The sequence below is a fragment of the Solanum lycopersicum genome, chromosome 6, assembly GCF_036512215.1.
Source record: "Solanum lycopersicum chromosome 6, SLM_r2.1".
In the NCBI taxonomy this organism is placed as follows: Eukaryota; Viridiplantae; Streptophyta; class Magnoliopsida; order Solanales; family Solanaceae; genus Solanum; species Solanum lycopersicum.
Window position 1 is genome coordinate 40845155 of NC_090805.1, and position 19835 is coordinate 40864989.

General features: G+C 32.3%; 2 protein-coding genes across 9 annotated transcripts in view; one reads left to right on the top strand and one right to left on the bottom strand.

Moving 5' to 3' along the window:
- Positions 1-229: 229 nt before the first annotated feature.
- On the bottom strand, positions 230-6929 carry LOC101260241 (UDP-galactose transporter 1). The gene is made up of 5 exons (XM_004241977.5): positions 6276-6929; positions 3327-3576; positions 2335-2542; positions 1160-1391; positions 230-585 (listed from the first exon to the last, which is right to left on the bottom strand). Exons 1-5 carry the CDS (start codon positions 6384-6386, stop codon positions 364-366), a joined length of 1023 nt encoding a protein of 340 aa, XP_004242025.1. The 5' UTR covers positions 6387-6929; the 3' UTR covers positions 230-363.
- An 8835-nt stretch (positions 6930-15764) lies between these two features.
- The window catches only part of LOC101250313 (sister chromatid cohesion protein PDS5 homolog B), a 29259-nt gene continuing 25188 nt past the window's right edge, over positions 15765-19835 (top strand). For all 8 annotated transcript variants that reach the window (XR_003247227.2, XR_003247229.2, XM_010324612.4 and 5 more), the window contains exons 1-4: positions 15765-16064; positions 16961-17158; positions 17300-17481; positions 18804-18975. Coding sequence is in view for 6 of the 8 variants with exons in the window: in XM_010324612.4 (XP_010322914.1) it covers positions 15957-16064; positions 16961-17158; positions 17300-17481; positions 18804-18975 (660 nt within the window). In the remaining 2 variants the exon portion in view is untranslated. The remainder of the gene's footprint in view (positions 16065-16960; positions 17159-17299; positions 17482-18803; positions 18976-19835) is intronic.

The following is a 19835-nucleotide window of genomic DNA, read 5'->3' on the forward strand; positions in this document are numbered from 1 at the left end:
CTTCAGGGACATGGTTTGTGTAAGGAAAGAGTGAGCACATTGCTCATTTTGGTATATGGGCATTACGTATATAGCAAAAGTTTGGAGTGTGGATGAAAGGCAAATAAAAAATTTGGTATCGGAAGTATCTAAATGGTACATTCGACAAAAGTGAAATGAAACATTTCTGTGTAATTCTCTTCTATAGGGCAAAACAAAAACCAAATCTAAGCCAATCCGGAGCAGGGGATGGAAGGTAAAATAAATAAGTTGAATAAAAGATCCTGAATTCGATTTTACCTAAACAGTAATTAGACAACAATGAACGGTTCGTTTCTTCTATACCAAACTTTTAGCCAGTTCATGTTTCGAGTACACCCGACATTAGACTTTATCCTCTAATTTCTCGTTTACTAGAGGGACAAACTCCATACTTTTTCTGGGGGTCCGTGGTGTTCGGGGAGTGCCTGGTGTTTGTTGTGAGAGCATGTGCCTCACGTACCCATAGAATGTACATCCCACAAGTGTTATAGCACATCCAACAGCATTCATCATTGAGATTGGGTTTCGAAAGATAAGCCATGAACAAGTTACAGCAACTGCAACCTGCAAAGGTAATGAATCAAGTTAACACATCTAGATGTTGTGACTAATTATAATAAGGAATCCCACATCATAAAACAGAAGTGGAAAGTTTTCGCTGTGCACCCGTAAAAGAGATTTGTTTGTATCGTCTTATTTCACATGCTATCAAGGCTATCTAAGCATTAGCTTAATTAGAGAACATCAATCTGTAATTTCAACTTTCTTATGTTTTAGTAATGAATCAAATCTTTAGTTTGTCTACATCTGATTAAGCATTAAGATCAGTTAAAAGCAAAATCCTATCAGATATGCTCACGTTGATTGCTGAGATAATTTGGCACATGTATACAATGCATATTTATTCATGATGAGATCTACAAATTTGTATTGCTTAAGAATGTGAAGGCATCAAACCACCGAAACGCAATTGAACATGCCTAATCAATTGCGCTAACATATAGTGAATTATTAGAAGTGTAAATTCACCGGCCACAAAAATTGTTGGCTCTATACGCATGAATACCAGAAAATATATACAACAATTATTTTCATAACCATAGGCATTAGTAGACAAAAACTAAAAGCATCGCCATACCTTGAGGTTTCCAGCAACATTAAAGGTGACTGCAGTGGTAGAGTGAATGACGTAGAAGATAGAGAAATTGAGGCAGAAAGCCAGCACACCAGAGCCAAAAATAATAAAGAAGGATGAAAGAAGTGGAGGATCCGTCTGTAGCCATGCCACTACCCCAGAGCCTTCCAATAGTAAGGCTGGTAGCGCCAAGATCATTGTCGCAAAAGGTGCCATATAATATACCGTGTTTATGCTACAAAACATAAAAGTAATTCAACGTTACACGTAAAAATAATATTGCCATAACTAAGAGTAGTGTCCAAAATAATACAATAATTTTGTTGATTATGAACACAAACACAACTTTATCTCGAGAGCACATATAATCTTTTTCATAGGATGTCTGGAAAGACGAGGATTTAGGTTTAGGAGCAAACACCTATATTCCATTTGAATAGGAATATGAAACTTGAAAATAAACTCTCATGATGGAAATGGATAACATAAATTTGACTCCAACGGGTCTGGTGAATTTACAAAAACTGCCAATGATTCTAGTTCTAAAGAAAAATGGAACACATAAATTAAGAAAAAACTGCAGAGTCCCTGGTCTTTCACTCACAACTTTAAATTATAATCTTAAGTATGTTATCATCAGTACAAATATTATCCTTAAAAGGGCATAAAATAGACTAAGATGAGCAAATTGGATGAATTTGAGGGGAAAAAAGAAAAGAAGAGTCAAGAGCTTGAGTTCTTCTATTTAATTTTCTTTTTCCTAGTAAAGGCAACATAATGTCTCTGATCATGCATTTCAAATTTTTATCTCGAGTTGTTTCACTCTAAATTATGTCCTAAACAGGTCACAGATATCTTTGGTTCGAAACCAGATAGGAGGGATTAAAATAGTTATATCCTCCTTTTTAACTTCTTCACTATTTTGTGATGATATGCCAAGGTAAAACCATCAACAAGGTGATGAACCCTGCAGAGGGATGATCATATTTAACTGTTCTTTCATGCTGACAATTAAGCTAGCAGGAACCACAGGAATCCCCACCTAGGCTGGTGGAAAAGGAAGTTAAAACTTGTTGCAAACCTCCCCTCACCCCAACCTTCTTAGCAAAACAAGGGGGGGGGGGGGGGGGAGTATGTATATGAGAGAGAAAGAAATGTGGGTGGTGGGGGTTTACTACCTGTCAAATTTGTAACCATGCAGTAGAGACTCTGCAAGGATAGTCTTCGTGGATGTAGCCAGACAACCAAATAAGGCAGCACAAAATCCAAACGTGTTGAAACTTAGCTCTGTGATGGAGGTGAGGAGAATTCCTCCAACAATAGGTATCAAAGATGCCCAAATCCGCAAGTCAAAGTGCTTGCTCCAAACTAGCCACTGCAAAATAACTGTTACAAAGAAATGGCAGTCAGATGTCCTCCATTGTTAAAGGAGAAAGGATTGGAAAAACAGCAAGAATGAGATTAAAGAGCTTGGTAGTTGACTTGACAAAGAAATTCGCTAATCCATATCCCGTAACATACAAGCACACAGATGAAGATAAGGTCATGGAAGAATCAAACTTGTCTCATAAATTTTCTATTACTCCCTCTGTTTGATTTTGTTTGTCTTACTTTCCTTTTTAATCCATTTAAAAAAGAATGACTCTTTCTTTTTTCGACAACTCTTCAATTTCAACTTTTTGCATGGCATGTTTAAGACCGCGAGATTAAAGGACATTTTGGTACATTCCACATATCTTTAGCTATATTTTTTTTAAAACTGGTAACATTTGTATTTAAGATAATACCTAGGTGATACTGAAAAAACACATTTATAAATAAGTATAAAGGAAGTATACTCTACCCCAAAGCTGAACCAAATCTAAATGGACCCTAAAACATCAATCATTGACTCAGTTTCATTGGAGTAGACATTTGTTACCAAAAACAGAACAACACAATACACTTAAGCTTGACTTCCTGCAGGTTGTCGTTCCTATATATCTTTAGTATATATAGCATTCTATATACCTTTGTTCCTATATATCTTTAGTGCTCTACATATCTTTAGTTAAAGACCACAAATTCAAAAGTCTTCTTTACTTTCTTAAACTCCGTGTCAAATCAAAACAAGACAACTCAATTGAAACGGAGGGAGTAATAAAATATAAAAGTTCTACCAAAAAATCACCTGTAGTAGCAGGGGTGAATGACTTTATCGTTTGCATAAATGAAACAGGGATGTAGCGCAGGCTGACATTGCCCAGCACTATGTTGATACAAAACACGAAAGACATGGGGAAAATCCTTCTCCAGCGATCCTCAGGGTCAACCACAATAAGAGGTTTAAGCTTTAGCACTTTAATCACCGTGTATGCACCAATAGCTGAGCAGATAAAGTGTATGCAAGACACTGTCAAAGGAAACTTAAAATCCATTTTCTGCAGAAGTTACAAGATCAACAGAGTATTAGTTATTTGTAATCATAACTTCATACACTAAACCATGGAAGTGATAATAGAGATTTACAATATCTCAAACAGCAGAAAGATAATTGAGTAAGCACAAATTATTGAACAGGTAAACCATGCATCATCTCTAACTAACTTGAGATGAAGATAATTTGAATTTTATGTTATAACTTTTGGCATGGTTATAACAATGGGGAGCTTACGATTGAAACTGTTTTGGCATGTAGGATATGTTCATCATGCAGGCTATACCTCTCTAAAATTATGTATTTCCATAACAAAAGAGAAGTGGAAATATTCAGCGGAAGTATGCACTATCAGACTTCTTTTCAAGTCCTTAATAACTGATTAGGAATAGTGCTTCACAACAACCAACACAGTAAGAAGAAGGTGCAAGAAAAACAGATTGCTGCTGCTGCAGTAGAATGAGTACACGGAGGAAGACTTCACAGTTGCATCTCAGTACTACAAGATAACCATAGCAAATAATCAGAACAAAAGTTCACCTTTGAGACATTTGGCGTCGAATCTACAAGACCCTACCAGGTCCAGGAGTATCATAAATACAGCAAAGCAATTCTTGATATATCCACACTACAACATCAACTAAACCTCAATTCCAAGCAGATGGTGTCAACTACTATCGATATACCTCCATTTAGACTCATCCCATACCAATATAGAATAATTTGAGTTCTCTCGCCTAAAATTCTCTATGTTTATACCTATGTTGCTCGGACTCTCCAAAACTGATTCCATAATTGTGTCAGATTCTTAAAAAATACACTATATTTGGAGAATCCAACATGCACCCATCACAATTTTTAGAGAGTCCGAGCAACATAGGCTTATACTGACTTGCGAATTCCCCAACTAGATTAATACTCCTAGCAAATATTGGACTAACATAAGTGTGCCAACAAGACTAAGCCTATTCTCAACTCTTTCATATCACCTATGTATAGATCTTCTTCTTTTTTTCATTGTTCCCTATTTTTGGCTAAAGTCTGCATGGATTCCAAGCGATTTTAAATGCTTTGAGACAACTTCCGTCAGGGTGATTTTAGGTCTACCTCCTCCTTTTAACACGTTCAATTATCATGGTTTGACATTAACGAACTGGTGCATCTCAATGTTTGCACAGAACAAAATCAATCCATCTAAGCCAACAGTCTCTCAGTTTATCCTTTTGATGTGTTACTTGCACCTTTTGTCAAATGCAATCATTTTTAGCTTGTCTAATTTCGTATGACCAGACATGCATCTTAATATCGATAATTTTTTATTTTATTTTAAATCTGTGACACCACCTTGTGAATATGCTGGACCTTAGCGGCCCGACATTCTCTTTCAAAAATTTGTTAATGTACCGGAAGCAATGCTATCCAGGCCATTCATGAAGCAAAGCACATAAAGAAAAAGCAAACAATAACTTTAGACAGAAAATGTGCCATTCAATTTGACTTGAGTTATTCTTCAATATGAGGAGACAATGTTTATGGATATGATGGCAGGAAGTTCACTCCATGACTCTGCTCGTGCTTATTCCTTTAGGAGGATCAGGTTTTCATATTCCATTCCAGGGGAATGTAATATATTTAATGCATTTATGCGTGCCTCTTTTGGTGCTCAGCCCGAAAATGCAGCTAATATAAAGTTCACATAATTCTCTGAATGACCAGAAGAATGAGGATGGCATGATAAAAGACAACCCTTAAGGACACTCAATCCTATCTGTCACTATAGATGTTGTAATGGGTTTTTCCTTCTTTTAATGTTTTAATCATAGTCATGGTAAAATTATATAGCACATTCAAGCACAAATCTCTACCAGTTAAATGTTATTTGGAATTTGTTCTTGAATTCATACTTTCTTTTGTTTTTACCATCCCACCTCTTCCTAATATTCATGTAGAGAGAAAGATACTTTCTTTAGCAAGCAAAAAGTAGAAAATTTGCAGATAAGGGTCAAAAGTAGGTGGACTATCTAACAACCACCACCCATCACTCAAGCAAATTCATCAATAAATAAATTTCAGATAGTCCACCACAAAAAAAAATGCTGAGGAGGTCGCCCATCAACCTAAAATTGGCAGCACTTGAAAAAAGGAAAGCAAGTTCATTGCGCAATACAAACGACAAATAGAAGAATAACTTGTTTTGTAGCTAAAATTAGAAGAGATAAAGTTTGGAACTTGTTCAACAAAAGACATACAGACAAAAAAAATTATGCTAGCTACAGTTCAATCTCTATAGACAAAGACAAATTGCCAGCAAGAATCGTGCTACATTTTTTCTTTTTTGACCACCAAGGTACAACCCAAACCTAAACCACCTTCCCGAGTCCAAATCCCCGCCCACATGGTAATTTGTTGATATCAAACTGTAATTTGAAAAAAAAAAAATCTACCATAAGCTATATTGCTCGAACTCTTCAAATTTGTTGAAAGATACTTGTAAAATACTCCAATTTTAGTGCTTTTTTGAAAATTACAACATGAGTGCAGCAACATTTTTGGAGATTCCAAACCATAAGTTAATATAATTGGCATACAAAAATACAAACAGCATAATGAAATCAGATAATAACAGTGAAATCAAAAAAAAAAAAGAATAAACAAAGAAATCTACATATGTAAATAGAAATACAGGGGATGTAAAGAACAAACCTGAAAGATCCACTTATTCATGATAATAACAGTGACATTAAAACCCCACCATTGAAGAATGGCGAGTACAGATCGAATCACAGTCCACTGACACAACCTGCTTTCCTCCATATCTCTTCCTTAATAAATTACGCCTACTCTTTCACTAAACTCCTTCTCTATAGCATCAATCAATCAACAACGAAGATCGATCTACAAACAACAAACTGATAGAGAGAGGAAGAGAGACAGTGAAGCGAAAGCTAAGCTGAAAGCACAATTCGCTTTTTGTGATTTCTGATTCCCAAAGTAATTTAAAAAAAAAATGAAAAAAACACAGACAAGAGAGGCGTGATTTTGTTTGTTTTGAAAGTACTGGGGAAGGGGAGAAGGGTAGTGATGGTAATTTTACATCACACGCACCTTACCCGGTCCCCTCGCCTTCGCTCTATAGGAAAAACTATACTTTCCATAATTATTAACTAGGGAATCAGATCTCCACAAATATTATACTACTTTTCCATATTTTAGCAAAATATTTTATTTTATTTTTAAAGGAAAAGAAACACACTTTTTAAAAACTAAGAAAAAAATATTGATTTATTAATGGTAATCGAAAAAATATATTTTATAAGTAATTCTTGAATTTATCGTCTTCTTTTCCCTTTATCTCTTGACCTTTCCACCCCTCTTTGCCTTATTTTATTTTGGTAATATTTTAATAGTTTATATATAAATAGTTTTGAAATTTTTTTACTTGTTAAATTCTAAAAAATAAGTAAGAAATTTAATATTTTCGATTAAGAAATATTTGGTCATGAATTAAATTTTTTAAGACTGTATTTAAAATTCGAAAAACATCCAAATTTTGTTCACTTTCATGAAGTTTTCTTTTTTTATATACATCCAAATATATATATATATATATATATATATATATATATATATATATCGTTTGAATAATATTTTATGTATTTTAGGAAAAAAGTTCATTTAAATTTTAAATATTTTTTTCAAAAAGTATGATCAATATAATTTTAACTTCAACCCAATTTTGAAAATTTTAAATAAAGTTAATTCTTTTATTTGTTTTCATGATCAAACACCCAATATTTATTTCAGATTTTAAGTAAAATTATTTATTTTGATGATAATATACCTATCAAATAATTAAAGATGTCATGGTTAAACACCTATTTAATTTTATTTCATAACCCAAAAATGTCAAATGACAAAAGTTTTTATTTAAATGTAAAAAAATGTCTATTATTCGCCACACTTGATAGACCCTACTAAATTACGTGAATCAAATATATATTTGTCAAGATATTTTTTTATTTTAGAAACGACTTGCAATACTTCTCATACACAACATTTTTACATGATAGACTAGTAACGTTTGCATTAAAACATGTGTAGACATTGAAATTTTGTTGAACTCTACAAGATGCGTTCAATTCGAGTTGGGACTCTACAAATTGAGTTTAACTCAAATTAGGATTCTTGGAGGTTACTCAACTCTAAACCCTAATTTATGCATATTAAAGGGTACTAAATACTCTTAAAAGTTATCTCAAAAAATTCATAAAGAGATCAAGATCTCGAATAACGCAAATTGATGTATTATTCGTATAGAGAGGTCAAATTTAAATCATCCTAGTTCGAGTAATACGTCAGTAACGACCTCGAATCATGGATAAATTTTAAGAGAAGAAAATCAAGAAATCAAAAGAATTATATTCACAATTTTTATCAATAAATCACGTTTTTTCCTATTTTATTTGTATGATATACTTATTTTCATATATTTAAAATTTTGTTGCAAACAACATGATTTGTGAAATAACGAGTTCGATTGCAGCTGCATTTAATTTCCAAAAATATTTTAGCAATATCCCAAATTTTGGGGATCATCTTTTTTTCTTTTATTTCATTAAAGTTTTCATTGATTAATCCATCAATCAAATACTAGAAGCACGACAAGTCGACAACACGGAGGGACTCTTTATTCGTATAGTTAAATTAGACGAACGATTTCTTAATTGAAATATCAATAGTTGAATGATTTTTATTTTTTATTGGTTATAAAATATAATGTAAATTGACTTTTTGAGATAACTAGTTAATTATCCTTAGTTGAGTAATTTTAAAATTATAAATTAAAATTAATTAGTTATTTTTAAGAAAATTATATTATTAATTAAATGACTATTTCAGTGTCAGATATATCTTATCATTCCACCATAACCTTCTTAATATATTTGTGACTCATAGAGAGTTCATAAACTAATACAAGCCTTCCCTTTTTTCTAGCAAATTTTAAGTTTCTTTTCAACTTAAAGATTTTGCTTTTCAATTTGAATCCCACTATGTAAAAGATTGAAATTCGACTACTCAAGTTTAATTTACTTTCATGATTTAAAATTTACTTAATGATTAATACTCATACTTTATTAGCTGGTCTAGAAAAGTAGATCAAATTGATGAAATTAAATTGTCTTGGTCTATGAATATAGTGATCAACTCAAAATTCAAAATTTTAAATGGAAAAAGGAATCTAAACTTTGAAAAAGAAAATTCAGAACTTGTTTATTAAAAACTAAAAGTAATAATCTTGTAAGGTAAAATTTATGTGAGTTGAGGTTTATCAGAAACAACTTCGCTATCTCACAAAGGTAAAGATAAGATAACATAAATGTACATTGTACCATCTTTAGTCTTCGCTTGTGGGATTAAACAAAATTTTGCTAGTAACGTCTTCAAAACTAAATTGAATCAAATTAATTTAAATTTTGAAAATATTAATTTAGATGATCGAAATATTATAGGGTACGATTCTTCTTATATTTAGACGATAAAAATAATATATAAATTCATACAGTTTAATTCTCAACAAGTGAAACGTGACAACTTAAAGTAAACAAAGAAGCAATCATTGTTCGAAAAGTATTTTCTTAAACTTTTTTCAGTTACTATTCTATAAACCACCCCACGGATTAATCAAGCCTAGAAATGAAAAAGAAAAACTCCAGTATAAAGTGTTATTCCTGTAATGGATTTTACGTGATGTAAATCTAACCTAAATGGAACTCATAACAACTATCAATAGGAAAAAAAAATTTAAAAGAAAATGATTACCCAAACTTATTCCTAGAGTTTCAAATATAAAGACTTTAATTCCTTTGAAGTGAATTTTCTCTCTTCCTCTTCCCATTTTGTAAAAGAGAACTTTTAATTTATTGTCCAAATTTCTGTTCGAAATGTGGCATTGTAACTACCTTCTCATCAACATGAGTTAATGATAGGAGCGGTGAAGCTAGAATTTTATAAGAAGGGTTCAAAATTTATAAAAATAGACACTTGAATTAGTCGAAAAGGGATACAATATTTATTATATATATACATAAAATATTATTTTTATCATTATAGATAATATAATTTTTCGTCGAATAGGGTTCAGATGAACCATTTAGTATAAGGTGCTTTTGCCTCCGGTGGTAAGACTATTCCATCTTTAATCAGAGCTTTCAAGCTTTGAATACGAATTATTATTTTTAACGGGAGCACACCTAAATTGACCCTAAATTTAGTCAGAATTCTAATATAAATTTCAAACGCAAAATTTAAAAAAAAAATTCTCACGCCATCAAGCGACTTCAGCAGCAAGAGCCCCGCCTAAAAAAACACACACACCATATTGCACGCCTATAGGGACTAATTAACGTGGAGAGTTGGGCACAATCCCAATACAAACAATCCTTTTTGACTTCTCATTGTAACTTGTACTATTGGAAAAATAATTAACTTTTTAATTTCTTGGCCTCTAATTTAGGTGAAATGCCATGTTCATGCATATCACCTTTTTGTAAATATCACTCTTATTTTAGTACTTGAAATGAGATCTAGTTTAAATGGGATGTTCTTGAGTATTAATTGGATTGTTTGTAACTAACAACTACATGTTTAGCTTAGTAAATACCTAGCTATCTCAATTCTCAAAGTATTCACAGAAGTACTATATATGATTAAAGCATTTATAAGTGGATAGATTAAATCAAAGACTTTGTTGTAGTAGTTGCTCTAGCTAGGATGGGCATTCGGGTCATTCAGATTGGATATGAAAATTTATGCTTAGATTTTTTATTTACAATTTAAATAAGTTTGGATAGGATTTGTTTTGTTCAGTTTTGGATTAATAGGCTTGAATATATTTTAATTTTGATTTAAAATTTTTAAGGCAAATCATTAATGGTTTGAATTTACCTAATATATAATTTAAGAAAAAGGGTCCAGAATATCAAATTAACTGTCTCATTTAGAGTTTATATACACATCGTTATGAAAATGACTCATATATACCCATTCCTATATTATACAAATGACTCACATATACCTGCTTCTTCGGACAATGCGAAAAAGATAGTTTTAATTTAACTTTTTAATTAGTTTTTTGAAATAAAATAAAATTTGCATGCAGTATATTTGATCCTCCTCACACATTTTTTTTTTTTTTACTTTTTTGTTTCAATGACTAACTTAAATTTATTATTTTGATAGTCAAATTTATTTCTATTTCACTAGTTTTCTAGTAAAATTTATTAAAAGATGCCCTGTTTTTTTTTATTTTTGCAGATACAAAACTAAATTACAATATAGCCGTAAAAATTTTGTTTTAATTTTTTTTCTTCACACTAGAGAATGAAAGAAAAAAAGAATAAGAAACTCGAATAATGATAATAAAAAAAGTCAAAAAATAATTGCATGAAAAAAAAATATACAATGAACTTTGCTAGAAGGATCATATATATGCCTACATGATTTTTAAAAAAATTTAAGGCAAAGAAATAAATCTGAAACTTATTTTTCCACTTCCGTTGGATGAAGGGTATATGTGAGCTTATTTTGTGACCATAAGAATATACTTGAATCATTTTATATAAGGCTATATATGAGTCACTTTCATAACGAAGAATATGTTATCTCTAAACGACAAAATTAAGGAGTATATCAGACTCTTTTCCCTGTAATTTAATCACGTATCCATGACGTATAAAGCTTAAACTTGAGAAAGAATATAAAAGGATATTAAGTGAGTTTGCTAGATTTGTTGTGTTTTTTTTATGAAATGTTGATTGTGTTTTGTTACTTATGATGCATGGAATTTTATTTATCAAAATTGTGTTTATTTAGATTATGTAAGTGTTGAATTAATTGTTGAAATTCAAAAAATAAATCATTATTTAAGTATTGTTTTTGTTCATACGCATATATCTGGTCTAACATATTTTTATTTATCAGTCAAGAGCGAATCTATCTGTATGGGTAGAGGTCCCATGACCATCAGTGATCTCATACTTTGTATGTGTATATATATGTACATCATAAAAGGAAGTAATATATATCAAATTTGCCACCTACTAAAAAAATGTTGAATGGTTCAATTGGCAAATGTGACATCTCTACACACGAGCAATGTGGGTTTGAACCTTGCGATCAATACTAATTTTTGGAAGATTTTTCCTTTTCTTTTTCTTTTTCTTTAGTGTGTGAATGTTCTGGGTTTTTATTCTTATTTGTTTACTATTTTTATTAAATTAAATTGATTCTTATTTGCCATAATTAATTTTTAAGTTTTTTATATAATTTTTATTACAAACATGCACGTATGATGGATTTATTTATAAATTTTTTAAAAAGGTAAATAACTTGAATTGTAACTCAAAATTAAAGTAATCGACCCGATTAACTTACTTGAACAATATGACACTCAGAACCTCCAAATCCCAGATCAACTCTGATACAAGTCATCTATATCTAATATGCAAACATACATGAAAAAAATGCAGACTTACATGACTGAAAGTTTAATTAGCTTTACATACACATCAATAAAAAACATCTAACTTTTACCTTTTCAGGTCATATTCACCATGCAGTGCGATCCAGATTTAGTTGGATTCCAATGTCAACTTTGGACACCAATTGAAAAAAAAAAGTGTGTACCTGTCAAATGACCCCTAAGTGCAGAGTCATCCATCTATTGGGCTAAATATACTCACAACCTAATATTGAAGGCAAGGTATAATAATTAAATTAAAGAAGATTATATCCATGTAGGTGCCACATAGGATAATAAAATGGGGTGATGTGGAATTTAACCGCTCAAAGGGTAAACATGAACCCAAAATTTGATAGTAGGACAAATAAAACCCAAAAGTATGACGAAGGATAAATATAACTCTTTTCTAAAAATATAAGGGCAAATATGACCCTTGATTTATTCGTATGTGTATAAGCTAAAGGAAAAGGGGTAAAATATATCCATCAACTTTGATTTATTGGTTGACTATACTCTTACCTTTGAAATAAAATTGTTCTTACCCATATTGCTACAAAACGTTTCATCCATGCCTCTCCTTGGACGAAAATCCCCAAATCAATCAAAATTAACTCGATTCTAAAGAAAATAACTCACCTTTCGAATATAACCCAAACTTGACCAACTAACTTAACCCAAGCCTACTTCACCTCTAACTCTAAAGCAATTCTTAAGAACTTAATCCCTCTATTTCTTGTAACCCAATTAAATTAGTCATAAAATACATTTTCATCGAAAATGAATCGAATCGGTATAAAAAATACTCTAGTTTCATTAATATTCATTGAGTTATTTGCTAAGATTTGAAGATGGTTCTGATGATGATGGAGAAAAAACACCTTTGAGGCAGAACAATAGAGTCAGAATTCTCGTTCATTTTTATGTTTTTCTTGAATTAGTTGTGAAAATAACTGTTCCATTGTGTTGCTTTATGAACTGCCGTGTCTCGTTCTTCGTTTGTGTATATGTACACTGATTTAATTCGATAAAACGAGAAAATATGGGTGTGATTTTCATAAATTCAATTTTAAAAGGGAAAATTGTATACAATAGCAAACTATTAATTCAAATTAAACACTATAAACATAGTTTGATGTAATTGTACCCTATAGCAAACTATTGTTATTTTCGTCTCTCTCCCTAGTGAAATCTCGCTCGCCCTCTCGTTTTGGTGACGGTCTCGTTCACGTCTCTTGCTTTTATACAAACACAAATGTATAAAATGTGTTTGTGTTTGTATAAAGCGAGAGAAAATTGTATATATAAATATATTTTTCATACCCCTCTCTCTCTTCTCCCATCTCACTCGTCACTCACACTTTATGCAAACATAGATGTATATATTGCGTTATGTTTGTATAAAGCGAGAGAAAACTGTATATACAAGTAGAAATGCATACATTTTCGTCCTATACACTTGTGATTATACAAATACAATTTTCCCCTGCCTAGTTTCTTTTGTCTATATACAATTGATCTTTTGTATATGTATACCGAAATAGATTATAAAACTGCTTTCTTTTGTATATGTATAGCAAATTATACAACTGTCTTTTTTGTATATGTATAGCAAAATATACATATTTATGTTTGCTGTGAAGCTCAATTATGCAAACTATATATATCATACAAATGTGATTTTTATGTTTGCTATATGTGAAAGTTACTCATTTAAAAATTAAATCGAAACAATTATATGGACTTGAAATCTGATTTATCAGGATAACTCTACACTCGCTTTGTTGTAGAAATAGAGGAACGAGATGAACAAGAAGAACGGAGATCAATAATCAATGAAGATTGGAAAATTTGAATTACAAATACTCCACTGTGTTGAACGCAATAGACCATGGTTACGATTGACTTCCATTTAAGATATCTCGCATATAACTACTCTATAACAAAGAATTATGTATATAAGTGTGAAAAGAAGCTACACTAGTGATATTGAATAAGTTTACAATTATAAATTTCCTTTTATTAAGTTGAAAGGCGCTAGAGGATCTGTAATGATGATGAGTTTACACTACTTTGGCGAGAGTTGAAAAAAAAATCCTTTTTTAGAGGTCTTACACATTCAAACATGAAGAAAGTGATTGTTTTAACTTATCAGTCTTCTCAAAATTAAATATACATTTGTATGAAGATACCTAGAGAAACAAGCTTTGAATTTGGCCATATCTTTATTGTTCTTGATCTTGTCATTTCGTCATCAGTTATTCAATTTGTCACAAGAAATTTTATGATCTCAATTTTGCTCTACTTTTTTTTTGTGTGTGTGGGAGGAGGGGGGGGGGGGGAGGGGAGGGGAGGGGTGAGTGGCACTAAGGAGGAAAAGTGACGAACTCAAAGAGAGGTTTAGAGATTTAATTGCCATCCATTTTTTTAGAGTAACTTTCACATATAACAAACATATAAATCATATTTGTATGATATAATATAATTGGCTCCATAACAAACATACTATGGAACATTAAATTGTATAACTCGTTGGCAGAAGTTTCAGATTTGTATAATTTAGTTGACAAACCATTTGTGTAAATCATTGGCAGTATGTTGTTTGTATAAATCGCTGGCAGGCCATTTGTATAAATTGTTGGCCACCTGTTATTTGTATAAATCGCTGGCAGGCCATTTGTATAAATCGTTGGCAGCCTGTTGTTTGTATAAATCGCTGATAGCCTCTCAATTCAACTTTGTGTTTGTATATCTGCATAAAATTTGAATTTGAATACAATTGAATTGAGAAAGACAAAAGAGAAATGTACGGAGAAAGATCTGTATTTGTATAATCATAAATGTATAATACAAAAATATATGTATTTATATTTGTATAAACAATTTTCTCTCTCTTTATACAAATACAAACACAAATACATTTTATACATTTGTGTTTGTATAAAAGCGAGAGAGGTGAGGGAGAGATGACTAGAGTGACGAGCAGTGGCGTAACTAGAATTTTATCTAACAGTATCAAAATATTAAGAAATAAAATTGAGTAGAATACAAGGAGTGTCAATATACAATATATATACATAAAAAATAATTTTTATTCTAGCTACACAATGTAATTTTCCGACGAAGGGGTGTCAACCTGTGGCTCCGCCACTGATGACGAGCAAGAAACCTAGAGAGAGGTGAATGGTAACTGTTTGCTACGGGTTACAGTTAAATCAAACTGCCTCAGTACTTAACGCCAGGTTCCCTCCACATCCTCATACATATGAAAAGTACGCCAGTTGTATTAGCTCATCAACTCGCCTTAACGCATCCTTACTATATAGCTGCGGACTTGCGGCGTACGGTATCACTTGCCTAATAGCTGTCAAATGCGAAAGCTTCAAAATTTCAAACTGTGATTATAATATTTAACATGAATTAATAATTTGTTATTTTATATATATATTTTTTAATTATAATAAGTCGAATTTAGATTAAAATAGATAATTGAGGAATTTCAAATGAAATCAGATGAACTTTTATTGATTTGGAAATTTAGGGGTGCATAATAAGTTTTGTAACCTTAAAAGATACTTTATTTTAACTTATTAATAATAAACCAAAATAAATCATAAGTTTCTGAGGTATTTTTAATCTTTTCCCAAAGCTAAAACTCTGTAGTAAAAAATGTAAAAAGAAAAACTTTCTCAAAAGTTATCCGCAACTGCTTTTGTCGTGTACTGCTCGCTCATCAACAAGGGCATAACGCGGGAAAACTCAACACTCCAAACTCTCCTCACTGCGCACCCTCTTTAACACGCGCTTCCTTCCGTTTGCTCAGAAAATCTGAGGAAGCTTCTTAGGGTTTTTGCGAAAGGTCTGTAATGGCGGACTCAGAGAAGGAGGCGGTGAAGGTCATATCCCGAATCGGAAAACAACTGGGTGCATTCAAAACTTGCCCCAATAAAGATACTCTTGTCAATTTGTTAAAAGTAATACCTCACTCTCAACTCTCAAACTATTGATTGTGTTTTCTGTATGTTAATTTATGGAAACAGTTCATTGAATTTTTGTATTGGCTGGTGTTTCTCTAATTTTCTGAGATGCCTTGCGACTGAAGATATGTTTGTTTGGACTACAGTCTACATTATTGCTCCTTCGTACTAATTATTGATAACTTCTTCTTTTTTCCAATTTTGTTATTGCTTATTGTGTTGGCGATTTTTGCTATTTTTCAGTACGTGCTATTCATTTTGGGAGGTTAGTAAGCTTGTTAAGGTTTTAATTTTATGGACTTATCTGAATTAAGATATCACTCTCAGCTATCTTTACTCGTTGGTACAGTTTCTTAAATGTGTTTTCTGAGTCTTCTTCGCCTGTTATTAGTAGTATGAAGACACCACGTGGTATGAATTAAATAGGGAGGGTTCACATTCTTTTGTGTAATCAGAATGGAATAGAGAACCTGGTGAGTTTTGAGCTCCTTTGGAAATGTGTGTATATTTTTGTTGAAGAAAATGTTATACCTTCTTGGTGCATTTGTATGTAAAATACTTTAAAAGAAAAGTATTTATACCCTCAGAGTTTTGGTTTTGTTGTAAAGGGCAATGCGGAATATATGGGTAAGGCGCAAGTCATAAATTCTAACCTAGCTTCTAACTGAAGCCTTGTGTTTAAGTGGTAGCAGGTATAGGGGACATACTTTCCTGAGTTTCAAAGCTGCTGTTAACTGTGTTGAACCCACCACAGATTTCTCGGTTTTAAAAAAATATGGTTATTAACATCTAGGTCATGTTCTCTTGACATTTAAGAATCACTGTGCTATTTTGTTCTCAGATGTCATATTATTTAAAAGTTCTTTGCATGACAAGATTTATTTCTTCTGCAGCAAGCAACTCGTGCCTTTGAAGGATTAAAACAGTCAAGTTCACTGAAATCTGTCATCAAACCCTTGAGCAGTTCTCTTGTTAAGCATAATTTGCTTGTTCACAAGGACAAAGATATCCGACTTCTGGTTGGCATCTGCTTCTGCGAAATTGTCCGTGTGCTGGCACCAAATCCTGAATTTACTGATGCAGTGTCTAGGGTAAAGTTTGACTTTATGCAGTTGTTTCTGTTATATGGTCTTTGCCCATGCTACCTTCTTCTTTACTCCCTCTCCCTGTTCGTAATTGGTAGTAGCTGTAATACTGTCGATGTGATTGCTGATTTTCTAAATTTGTAACAGGATATATTTGGACTTCTTATCAATATCTTCTCAGAGCTGGAAGATACCATGAATCCCTACTTCAGCATGAGGGTACAACTATTAGAAACTGTTGCAAAACTGAGGTTTTGCTTGCTAATGCTAGATATTGGCTGCGAAGAGTTGGTTAAAAAAATGTTCAAGAACTTTTTCGCCTTCTTGAGGTGAAATTCTTCGTTCTCGTTTTATTAATATTTTGTTCTGATTGATTATGAGGTCTTTCATGACCCCCTCCCACCAATTTCCTTGTCCTTTAAACTCCTTTAGTTGTCTAATCATTGAATGCATCAAGAAACACTGCATGAAGAAAACCGGTTGAGAATAAGCACCGACAAAAGGGAGGGCTGGAGTAGGGGTAAACAGGGGTACCTATGTGACATTTCATATAGAAGAAAGCCAATATGCTGCTGATGTTTCTTGTTCTTAGGTTATCCTTTTGGAATGACGTTTTTGGAGAAAATGAAGGTGAAAAGTGTTTCACTTTTTCAAGTTGGCTCTTTTCAAGCTGGGAACTGAAAAACTTTATTAGAGCTAAGTCTTTAACTTTTTCAAGAACTGAAATAACATATGTTTCTCCAGAAGTTGGAATTTTTTTTCACAACAGAGTTTTCACCATTTTTTTAAAACAAGTGCAGTCAAAATCTATGTTCAATCCACATGAGAAAACAAACCCTAGAATGTCCCCAAGCTTACTAATATTCTGCAAGAGAAGTGGTGAAGGTGCTTCTTGAATTGCTAAAAGAATACTCAAACAACATTCCTAAGCTTAGAGAAAGCTGATATAGTGAAGGACTCTGTCAGAGAAGACCTAGGTGACTGGAAAGGGCAAAGTCAGTAGTAAATGATGAGTATGTAAGGCTAGAGAAAGCTAGTAGACCATTGTCAAACCTTTATTCACGCTCAGCCCATCTGCAGCATGTTCAAGGAGATCGTGAAGTCTCAGATGAGGATAAAGAGAAAGAAGTATTTTAATACAAGAATCTTCCTGTGCATGCTACAAGTGGCCAATCTGAATCTAGCATCATGTTGCACAATTTTCTTCATGAGAGAAAATTCAGTTCTTTGTTTTGGTTGAAGTGGGAATTAATGCTCAACGACACAAAAGCTTAATATAAGATCTTGCATTGCTATAAAAAGAAAAAACAAGAGGGGAAAAAGGGAGCCGAAGTGAAGGAAAGAGGTGTGGAAGTAACTAAACCCTTGTTGATTTTCTTAATATTCAATTTAGCATCCCAAGATTTCCCAACTCTGGTGAAGTTCCTAACAGCAGATAAATTTACTCCTAACTTGTTTATTCCTCTGCAAAATCACAAAAAAGTTCATTCAATGAAAGGATGAAGTAGGATTATATATTAAAAAGAAAAGAGGGCTGAAAAGTGTTTACCGTGTGATGTCTCATGCTTAATAATTTTACATGAATTTTTTTCCTGCGGGTTACATGTGGAAAATTAGTTTTACTATCTGATGGTGCTAACTTTTCTCGTAGGGAACATCACCCTCCAAGTATGGTTTCTGCAGCTGTATCAATAATGACACAAATTTTGGAGGAGAAAATGCAAGATAAAGAGAAGACCAGTTCCGAGCTGCTCATTTTTGAAAAAGAAGAATCTGAGCCCCTTTTAGATGTGATCTTGCAGAACCTTTTGAAAGAAACAAAGGTAGATATGGTGATCTATAACATAATAATAAGATTAAAGCTAAAAGTGGTTGCTTCATTAACAGTTTCAGGTGTACTTTAAACTTTGTTTTGAAAAAGATGTAGTACTTTCATCCCTTTTATCGATGTAAAACAGAATTTTTTGATCTTCTTTCATCCCTTCTCCAAGATGAAATTAACAATAGTACTTAATACTGTAATCTCTACTCATTGAATGCTGTCTTCAAGTCAAGAAATGGAGTTCCTTTTGGTGTTTGAGTTCTCTTTGCTGTCACCTTTCTCACCGGAAACAGTAGGAGAGGTCGGGAAGTTTTGAAGAGGATGTTCTATTTTATGTGTCTTCCTTTTTGCACTTATAAAGCTTTAAAGTAAGGACTTAAGCACACCTAAGTCTTCAGAGTTAATCTGCTTCCATTTTCTGTAAATAATCACTGATTATAAATTTTTCTCTCTGTGTTTATCCTCTCTAGCTGATTTCTTGTTCAATTGTATAGTTTTCCATCTATAGATCAATTTATCTATATTGCGCTATGTAATTTAATTTAATTCACATACTTCCTTTTTTTCAACTTAAATGACATAGTTTCAGATGATTTGTCCTTAAGCATTGTAAACTTTCTCTGATGACCGAAATTTCCTGAAGCAACATATACTTTGAAATACAGAACTTGTTGTGTCTCTACATAAATTCATGGATCAACTCTTACACTCTTTTTATTGAGATAAACCAAAGAGTGATCTCTCCCCAACTCCCTGTAAATTGCCAGATAATCTTTTGGATTTTTCCAGCTCCCTACCTTTAGTATATTCTCTGTATGAAGCTTATTAATATTTCTTAGCAGTTTGTACTTTTCATTTTCT

Coding starts and splice junctions, on each gene's coding strand:
- LOC101260241 (XM_004241977.5), bottom strand. CDS start 6,386: ATGGAGGAAAGCAGGTTGTGTCAGTGGACTGTGATTCGATCTGTACTC. Junction 3,577..6,275: donor TGAATAAGTGGATCTTTCAG/GTTTGTTCTTTA, acceptor TAACTTCTGCAG/AAAATGGATTTTAAGTTTCC. Junction 2,543..3,326: donor ATTCACCCCTGCTACTACAG/GTGATTTTTTGG, acceptor TCTTTGTAACAG/TTATTTTGCAGTGGCTAGTT.